This window comes from Diabrotica undecimpunctata, chromosome 1, assembly GCF_040954645.1.
Source record: "Diabrotica undecimpunctata isolate CICGRU chromosome 1, icDiaUnde3, whole genome shotgun sequence".
Lineage (NCBI taxonomy): Eukaryota > Metazoa > Arthropoda > Insecta > Coleoptera > Chrysomelidae > Diabrotica > Diabrotica undecimpunctata.
In genome coordinates this window covers 193,728,887-193,739,691 of record NC_092803.1, presented here as the reverse complement: position 1 = coordinate 193,739,691, position 10,805 = coordinate 193,728,887, and the positions used below count along the sequence as shown (strand labels likewise).

General features: G+C 33.7%; 1 protein-coding gene across 1 annotated transcript; it reads left to right on the top strand.

Annotated features, from left to right (window-relative positions):
* The first annotated feature begins 6,386 nt into the window (after positions 1-6,386).
* On the top strand, positions 6,387-6,899 carry LOC140436870 (zinc finger BED domain-containing protein 5-like). Its single transcript, XM_072526029.1, has one exon. The coding sequence runs from the start codon at positions 6,387-6,389 to the stop codon at positions 6,897-6,899; it is 513 nt and encodes a 170-aa protein (XP_072382130.1).
* Positions 6,900-10,805: the final 3,906 nt, after the last annotated feature.

Below are 10,805 nucleotides of genomic sequence, written 5' to 3'. Positions count from 1 at the left end.
CCGAATATAAAAGGAGAACTAACGTTGAAAATTAACGAGGAGTTAAGCAAAACAATAATCAATGATAATGAAGATTCCAACGAAAAATGAGAAACATTTAAGAACACATTAATGATGGCAATTAAAGATACGCTGAGTGGTTACAAAATCGATGAAGCTAAGACACCATGAATGACAGATGAGATCCGGCAACTAATGGACAAAAGAAGATCATCCAAAAACAAATATGTAAACGAATGCAAAGCCACACACAAGGAGATCAGGATAAAAATACGGGCAGCTAAAGAGAAGTGGTACAACGACAAATATTTAGAGATAGAAGAACTCCAGAAAAATCATGACAGTTTTGAATTGCACAAAAAATTAAAGAATTACTGATTAAAGAAGACCCTGGTTGATACGAATGGTAAAATATTATCTTATATCAAAGGCAAACTAAAAAGATCGAGAGAATTCGTCAAAGAATTGTTTGAGGACCAGAGGACACAACAAGATAGCATAAACGATTGCGAGGAATATGATATAGGTCCAAATATAACTAAGGATGAAATAATACTTGCAATAAATCTGGCAACATCTAATAAAACTGCGGGGCCTGACACAATTCCAACTAAATAATTAAATTAATATCAGAAGATCAGATCAATGTATTAGTAGACTTATATAATACTATATATAATACGTGTATTATTCCGAGAGATTGGCTCAAATCTACATTTATTACATTACCAAAAAAACCTAATGCAAGGAAACCTAATGACCACCGTATAATTAGTCTCATGAGTCACACATTAAAAATATTCTTAAAAATTATCCATTTAACAATTTTCAGAAAAGGGGAACAAGACATCACTGAAACCCAATTTGGATTTAGAAATACCATGGGTACAAAAGGTATTATTTGGATTTAATGTCCTCATGCAAAGATGTATGGATGTAAACCAACCACTCTATGTTTGTTTTATTGATTACAATAAAGCGTTCGATAAGGTGCTACACAACCGTCTTATACGGTTACTTAAAGATAAACACAATGACAAAAAAACTTAAGAATAATAACTCATCTCTACTTTAACCAAACAGCAAAAGTCAGAGTAGGCAAAGAACTTTCGGAGGAAGTAGAAATAAAACGAACCGTAAGCCAAGGTTGCATACTCTTCTCATTATTGTTCAATCTATATTCTGAAGAAATAATTAAAAAATTACTCGAAAATGTAACAATTGTAATAAAAGTCAACGGCAGACCCATCAACAATATCAGATATTTCGATGATACTATACTAATTGCAGAGAATATACAAGATCTACAGACACTTTTAGATAATGTAGTAAATGCTAGTGAGGAAAGCGGACTAACGCTTATTGCTTCTTCTTCTTCTTCTACGGCACTACAGCCCAAAATGAGCCTTGGCCTCCTTTATTTTTGGCCTCCACCCTTGTCTGTCTGTGGCTGCTCTTCTCCATACATGGACTCCTAAAAGTGCTTGTGCGTCGCTGCTTACTGTGTCTTCCCAGCGCTTTCTTGGCTTTCCAACTGGTCTCTTTCCCTGCATTCTGGCGTTCAGTGCTCGTTTTGGTATCAAAGTCCTCTCCCATTCGTATCACATGTCCGGCCCATTGCAATCTTTGTATTCTAATGAAGTCTGACAGGGGTGTTTCCTTATATAGTTGATAGAGCTCGTTGTTATATCGAATTCTGAAGATTCCGTTTTCCCTCACAGGTCCTAGTATTCTCCTCAGTACTTTTCTTTCGAATGTGTCGAGTTTGTTTTTGGATGTTTCTTTCAGGACCCATGCTTCGCTGCCATAACATGCTATTGGCCGAATTAAAGTTTTATAGATTCTCATCTTTGTATTTCGGTGGACACTTTTAGACCGAAATATATGGGAGAGGGCAAAATAAGCTTTGTTTGCCTGCGTTATCCTTTTTCGTATTTCTCCATCCTCTGCTCCATCGGCATATATTTCTACTCCCAGATATGTAAACTTTCCAACCGTTTCAATGTCATCTTCATGCATAATGTTTTGTGGGATTATATTTCTTCTCGTCTGTACCATTATTTTTGTTTTTTCTGTGTTAATTTCCAGACCTAGCCTTTTCGTTTGTGTTTTTAACTCTGCGTATGCTTCCTGTGCTCCTGTTGATGTTCTACTCATAATATTAATATCATCGGCGTAGGCAGCCAGTTGAACCATTTTATTGGTCAGTAGGTTTTCTCGTCCAGTTTGCATTTGCCTAACCGCATACTCCAGTGCCAGGTTAAACAATGTTGGTGCCAGCCCATCTCCCTGCTTTAGTCCCTGCGAGATTTTGAAAAAGTCTGTCCGGTTGTTTTGTATTCGTACACATGCCTGAGTTTCATCCATTGTGGCTTTAATGAGTCTAATCAGCTTATGTGGTATTGCTAACGCTTATTGCTAATAAAACAAAATTTATGACAATTTCCAAAACACAACAACAAGATATTTTAAACGTAAGAGGGGTTCCAATGGAAAAAGTAAAAAAATACAGATATCTTGGTACATGAATGGTTATTAATAAAAATAACGAGTATACAGAAGAAATAAAAATAAGAATTGGACAAGCTAGAGCAACATTTAATAAGATGAGAAAAGTACTATGCAGTAAAGACCTTAGTTTGCAACTCAAAATAAAAATATTACGTTCATATGTGTATTCGGTGTTGCTGTATGGGGTGGAGGCCTGGACCTTAAAGAAAGAGGTGGGCGATCGACTTGAAGCATTCGAGATGTGGACTTCCTTAAGGACATCCTTAGAAAGATGACAAAGGAAATGAAAATCATTAATACGATTAAGATAAGAAAGATACAATATCTCGACTACGTTATGAGAGGGGATAAATATGTGTTGCTACAAACCATAATGCAGGGAAAAATACAGGGAAAACGAAGTATGGGAAAAAGACGCATCTCCTGGCTCAACAATCTGAGAAAGTGGTATAATTGCAGTTCCGTCGACTTGTTTAGAGCCGCAATCTCAAAAGTGAAAATAGCTGTGATGATTACCAACCTCTTTAGAGTAGACGGTACCTAAAGAAGAAGGCACCTTAGCATTTTACTGCAGAGATAAAGTAATACAACGGCAGCATAGAAGCCTATATGAGCGGTAAAGAAAGGTTTCAGGAAATTGTAAACATGATGACGGCCAACCTCTGAACACGGACACAACACCTAAAGAAGAAGATAGAAGCTTCGCTTCAATAAAACATTTAGCAGCCATAATCAAGCATTTTGTGATGTAACATAACAATCTTTGAGTTGTTTTTATAAGAATAAACTATTAATTACGTTTATCTACAGGTATTCAGTACCGCACAAATTTATATCACAACTAAGAATTATTATGCAGCTGATTTATAAAATGCGATTATCTCGAAAACCCTTGAGTTTTTAAGCTATTAATAGGTGTACCATATTTTTGTTAAAATAATGCATCTTTACTATTTTTTTACACAAATAGCGCTTGAAATTGAAGAGCAAAAAAATTAAGTGCAAATTTATGCCATATATGTGGCAAGGGTGACGCCCTCTATCAGCTACGTTAAAGTAAGCATCAAATTATAATTTTACTCAAAAGCCCCCATTTATAAAGTAATAGCGAAAATATAATTTTAGATTTCAACTTTAACACCCTGTATCTTTCTTAATATCAACATTTTATTAAAGCAAGTTGGCTTAAATCGTAATACTTTAAAGAAGTGTAGAATCTATTATTTATTTTTATAAAATTACTTAAGGACCACCCTTACATAAATAATTTACAGTGAAAATTTGGATAGGTATAATTCACGATTTATATGGATTCCTACACAGAAATTTTTATATTGTTACAAAATGAGTTTCAGAGAGTTTCATACCAATATCATCCCCGATATGCATCTAGTTTTCTAGTCGGCCAACAAGACGAACTTCTATACTGCCAAATATCTCAGAAATTTCAGATTTGTTAGGAAAGCGCATTCGTGTCAGCCGGGTTTTCAAATATACGGTTTCCTCTACTTCAACCTCAAATAGTCATAACATAATGTTGAGACAAATAGTTTGCAGCGTAAATTTCAAGAAAGTTTTGTTGTTATCTCGCTTGTTTTCCAAGAGGAAACAGGAGAAGGAAACCCCGAAATTTACTAAGCCGCAACCATAGGGAACTATAAATCTGTTCAGTCGATAGATATTTTGGTTAGTAAAGAGGCCAAAAGATTTTGGAGGGCATTGGCGTATTGGTTTAATTTTTTTTAAATAGATTTCTATTTCATTTATTTAAAAATAGTGATAAACTTTTTTAACTAATGGTTTTACTTCTAGTTAACTCTTTTAGGTAATACGTAATCTTACTTCTATTGTGAACTTTCTCTGTGAATTTTTCCCGATGTAATTAGACCTTTCAGAAGATAGAAACCAAATTCTCTAGATGCTACTTTGTTTGAAACTAAGTAAGCTAGCTTCGTATAATGTTTATTTACCTGAAAATATACAAATATAAAAAATATAAATTATTACAATGCAATATTTAAATATGTAGTTATGTAATATTCTTAACGCAAAAAACATATAACCCATTTTTTGAACAGTTAACCCAGCGTTTCTCAACCTTTTACCACTTGCGACCCAATTTTATATAATTATTTTCACCGCGCCCCCTCTCATGCAATAAAAATATATAAATCCAGGACCGATTTTCAGGGGGTGTTGGTACATGAACTTTTTTCGGTGTTACCGAAATTTTTTTAAGGCCCTTTTCACACACTTGAGTGCCATAAAGACAATCAGACCTTATCGTTATTAATGTGACAACACCAATCCAGATCCGATCGTCTCTCTTCGCGAGAAGTTCCGAGTTCCGAGTTCTCCTCCTCAGACCCAGACCTTAGTCGAGTCAGTTTAGTCAGTCCAGTCAGTCTTTCTGCACCTGTTAAATTTATTGTGAATGTTTATGTTGTAGTTTGCGTGTAGTAATTGCAGTTCACAGTATTAAAATATTCCAAGCAGTAGGTAAATATACTAAAATTTATACAAAATCATGGATAAATTTTTAACTGCGCGTAAGCGAGCATTCGATACTAGTGAAGTATCAACAAGTGTACAGGCGAGAGTGGTTCCAAAAATAAAATCAAGAAAATATTCTCAAGATTACTTAAATTTTGGGTTTACGTTTACTGAAGTAAATGAACAAGAACGGCCTCTATGTATCATTTGCTCAAAAATTTTAGCAGCCGACAGCATGAAACCAAATAAATTTAAAAGATATTTGGAAACGCTTCATAGTGAGTGCATTAATCAACCCCGAGAATTCTTCGAGTTAAAATTAAAATCACATGAAAAACAAAAATCATTTTTAAAAAAAACTTTGACTGTGAATGAAAAAGCTTTACTTGCCTCTTATAAAACCTCCCATCAAATAGCTAGACGTAAAAAGCCTCACACTATTGGCGAAGAGCTTATTTTGCTAGCTGCAATTCAAATTGTAGAAACTATGTTTGAAGATAATTTTGCCAAAAAATTGGAGTCTATACCTCTATCAAATGATACTGTTGCCGTCGAATTTGTGATATAGCTGAAGATGTACAGGATCAGCTACTCGGGAAGTTGCGCGACAAGCTGTTTTCGATTCAGCTTGATGAGGCAACAGATAGCAATAAAGATGCTCATTTTATTGCCTATGTTCGATTTTGTGATGACTTATCATTAGTAGAAGAACTACTTTTTTGCAAACCAATAGAACTGAAAGCAACGTCGCTCGCATTATTTGCTATCTTAAACGATTATATAAATGAAGCAAAAATAGAGTGAAAGAATTGCGTCCGAATATGCACAGATGGTGCTCGTGCAATGTCCGGAAAATTTCATAGTCTACAACCGCTTGTGAAACAAAAGTCTCCAATGTGTATATGGACGACACACTGTATGATCCACAGAAAAGCTCTGGCTTCCAAAGAAATATGTCTCCTGTCCTGAATATTGTACTAAAAACGGTTGTAACAGTAGTTAATTACATAAAAATGAGACCTTTGAAAACCAGAATCTTTTCTGCACTTTGTAAAGACATGGGTGCATTACATTCAGCATTATTATTTTATTGTGAGGCAAGATGGTTATCACGTGGGAAGTTTTTACAACGTGTTTTTGAATTAAGACATGAAATCGCTATTTTTCTAGAAGAAGAAAATAGACCGGAATCCGAGATGTTTCGAGATAGTTTATTTTTGATGAAATTGAGCTACTTGGTGGACATATTCGAAAAACTAAATATTTTGAACATTCAGCTTCAAGGAGCCAATACACATATATTGGATACGAGTGATACAGTTAATATTTTTTGTAAAAAATTGGAATTGTGGAGCAGAAATTTCAAGCAAAAAAACCTAGAAATGTTTGCAAATGTGGATGAATGTATTAAAACTTACAAGGTTGAAGAACAACACGTGAAAGTTGTTTTTGTAACCATTGAAAATCATTTAGCGATGCTGACTAAAAATTTTAAAAGATATATTTTTGCCGACGACAAACTAATACGTAGTTACGAGTGGGTTAGGAATCCTTTCCAAATTACACCGGAAGGGCTCTCTACTGCCAAAGAAGAAACCTTCATTGACTACACGGCAAATGATGAAATCAAGAAACAGTTTAATAATAAATCCCTCTTTGAATTTTGGGCAGGAGTAAATGATGAGTTTTCTGCAATGAAAACCAGAACGTTCCCTATACTATTGCCGTTTTCAACACCCTACCTTTGCGAAACAGGATTTTCTGCAGTGGCTGCTTTGAAGACCAAATATAGATCGCAGCTAAATATAGAAAAAGAACTGAGAACGTCTATTTCTAATATTACAGTCTGTTTCGATAAACTTTGCTCTACAAAACAAGCTCAAGAAAGTCACTGATTTATTATGAAACTTGTTCATAATTTAGTGTTCAGTGCTCTTTATAATTATACCTGTTATATCAGTGTTAATGTGTATTTTATTTTTTATTTTGTAAGAATTTTGTTTTGCTTTGATTTTAGTAAATTAGTCAATGTTGATGATGTTTCTTTCGAATAGGCTCACGCCCCCCCCCCCCATTAATGATACGGCGTCCTCCTAGGAGGGCGCGCCCCACAGGTTGAGAATCACTGAGTTAACCCCTTTAGGAACCATTTAATTTTTCAAAAACGGTCTCAAAAATCATTTCTTTGCTTCTTTACTTCTTCCAGAATTCAAAAATGTTATACAATGTTGATTTTTGCTTTTTTTTTAATGGTTGAAGATATGTGTAATTACTATCCCGAGATATCTCGTTGACGGGTATTTGGTTGGATAAATAAAACCTGCGAGCCAAAGGTTCAGTTGTCTACCATGCCTAGAGCATTGCATGTTCGTTTTTCATCTAAAAGCCATTCCCAATAAAGTAGATAACAAAAGTTTTTATGCACGCTGTGGATGATTATCATAAAGTATTTATTCATAAGAGCTTACAGCCGCATTGTAGCGTAAAGAACCAGACATGCATATATGTATTTATGTTTTTATAATAATGAACACAGACCAAAGAAACTAAAAGTTAGTTACCGTATGATTCGTCTTGAAACAGGACACAACAAGTTTCACATCGCAATCAGGACAGTACTACCTTGACTCACGTCTTAACTTCTTTCCGGATCCATCCTTCGCCTTACTGTACACAACACACACTCTAGTTGGATAAGCTTTTTTCCCTTGTGACAAAAACAATTTCTGGGAAATGTCGACTGGTAAGTCTAAGTGGATTTGGAAGTGTTGAAGGTCTTACTTTTGATACACTTCTATTTTTGTAGCCTCAATCAGTTGCGTTATCAAACCAATTTAAAATTCTAGATGCGTTCTTAGCTCTCTGCTTTTATTGTACAGTACAAAAACATTCCACTCAACATGTTCCAGATCTCCCCTAGATATATTTGGAATAAAAATAGGAGGAAGTTTGTGTTAGTTTTTTTTTAAATCTATTACATCCAAGTTTCTTTCCGATTTCCATTATTTTCTTTATTTTCTTTTTTGCATTCATTGTATTTGATCAATTTTTATTATTATTGTAGTTATTCTAAACAAAATTGTAAAATTTTTTAATCAAAGATGATCTATTTTTGATTGGAGAATTGCATATACTTTTTCTGGCAAAACTTCAGAGAGACCATTTTAATTTCGCAATGTATTTTTTTCTTTAACTAACGGCCACGAAAAATTTATAGTCAATCTGATAAATGTTATCAAACCTCCTAATTCTTTCCAAAAGAGTTATAAGTGTGCAAGATTTAGTTTTATTAAACGTCGGCCATAAAATTAGAGTTACGGTGCAATGGAGTCCGGCCGGGGGTATAAATTACACATTGTGAAAGATGAGATTATAAAGAATACAGCCTTCCGAGCTTCAAAGCCTGTAGTTTAAAGACAGTGTATTAAGTTGTAAGTACTCGCTCTATTTCAGCAGAAGCAAACGAGACTTACCACAGGCGGCGAACTGTAAACTTTTTAAATTTAGGCTAATTCTTTGACAACATAATCGTTTAAAATAAATTGGTACTTTTCTCGTGAAAACATGTCACGAGGATTTTGTTTGGAGACGCGATAAATGTACCGGGGAAAACTGAAGATTTCTAGTTTTAAAAGAAAATATGCCTCTTATTATTTATGTTCGTCTTTTTCTTTTTCTTTGTTTTATCTTAGTATATACAGGGTGAGTTTTTAGTGCGACATTGGTCAATAATTCATTTATCGTACAAAGGAACTGAAAAAGTTATTAAAACATTGTTGCCAATAATGATGTTATACAGATTTGGATAACATGCCGAGTTTTCATATTTAGATCTCTATCCTAATCTTTATTCTTACAATATAAAGTTTCAAACTACTATAGAGGGCATTTATCAAGTAGGTATTTTTACTTCGATATTGCCATGATATAAATACCCTGCATATAAACAAGAAATACATAAACAATTATTTATCTTACAATATAAGATAAACAATAAATTGAAGTTGTAGCATTTGTAAATTCTTTGGTATATATTGAAATCCCTTCGTATATGTTAAAATACATATTTGGGAACTGTGATAACGGACCAACTAGATCCAGACATAGAAATAAAACTCAGAATAGCAATGACTAAAACTACTTTTATGAAAATGTAGTCATTGCTTTGCAATAATTATCTCAGTTTAGAACTGAGACAAAGAGTGGTTAAGTGTTATGTTTGGTCCGTACTTTTGTATAGTGCAGAAGTGTGGACGCTAAAAGTATCGATCATGAACAAAATTGAAGCATTGGAAATGTGGGTTCATAGACGAATGCTGAAAAGACCTTGGATAGCAAGGAAAACTAATGAAGAAGTACTAAGGAGCTCCAACAAAGATAGAGAAGTGCTAAAGACCGTTAAACATCGAAAAATCTCTTATCTGGGACATATAGTAAGGGAAAGTCGATATAAAATATTACAACTGATCCTTAAAGGTAAAATAGAGGGCCGTAGAGGTGTATGAAGAAAACAAGTTTCTTGGTTAAAAAACATTCGTGAAGGGAAACAGATAATAAATGCAGGACAATTATTTCATATTGCAGAAGATCGAGAAGCCTTCGCAATGGTGATTGCCAACATCGGATAATTCTGATACGGCACGTGAAGAAGAAAAATATGTTAAAATGCCCAAAAAGTATTTTTAATCCTTTTTGCGTCGCCAAGTTGATATAAACCATTTCACAGTTTGTTTATATTTCACAGACGCATATTCTTTAATATTTTCTTTTGATCCAGGCCGCTTTGAGATATTTGGCGCGTTGCAAATAGACAGAAATATTTCAGTTTATATGTTTTGTTTATACCAAGTTGAGCGAATGAATTTATAAGATAATTAACTGACTCTCGCTGAGGGATTGTCAAGAGCGGTTTGCTTTAGTGTTGGTACAAATTTCACGTCAAATTTGTAATGTTTTCTTGTTTTTCGTTCCTTTTGATGAAAAATATGTAGTATATTGTGGCAGTTAATAGTTACAGTTAAAGTGAGATTATAAAGGTAACCACATGTTCCATATTTCTGTTTTATAAGAAGCCGAGTCTAAAGTTTGTGTTCCAGTGCCCCAGTTTCAACCTCAACTTTTTATGTCCAAAGGACCCGTTTCAAAATACTTTTTATAGAATGGAGATGAATTTGTTCATGTGGGAGAAAGTGTAAGCCCAGTTCTACCCCCAGAAAATCCAGTGAAGTCTAGTTTCCACCCCCAGAAGTTTTAGTGAAATCAAGGTAACTTTTGTGTTTAAATTTTAAAGGAAAAATAAGAATAAACATTTTTATTATTAATAGCTTTCATAAGAGTTTGTAAAGATAATTTTTTATTTGTAATAAGTTATTTCTGCTACAAATTATAGCCCAATAACAATAGTAAGTTTTGTAGTATCTCCAACTCTTAGAGTTTGTAAATGGATAGGACATACATAGTAATTGTTTCTCTTTGTTATTTTTGTATTTACTTTTGTGACTATTAATACAGTATTTTTGTATTTTCTATTTTTGTAACTGTTTGTAGTGAAAACAATAAATGTTTAATTTGTTCTCCTAAACCATTTTATTTCTCCTAAGTAACTCTCTAACCCCTTTTTTGAGTTTCATTTAAAAAGATATATTTTGCATTTCTAATAATTATTTTAATAGCCACAACTAGTTGTTTTAATCATTATAATTTGGCACCTCAAAGCAGCGTCCTTAGTTTAAATATTTTAAATAACTAGAAGTCCTTCTTGTTGTTTTGTTTGTCCATTTGTTTCAGGAGATTCATGTAAG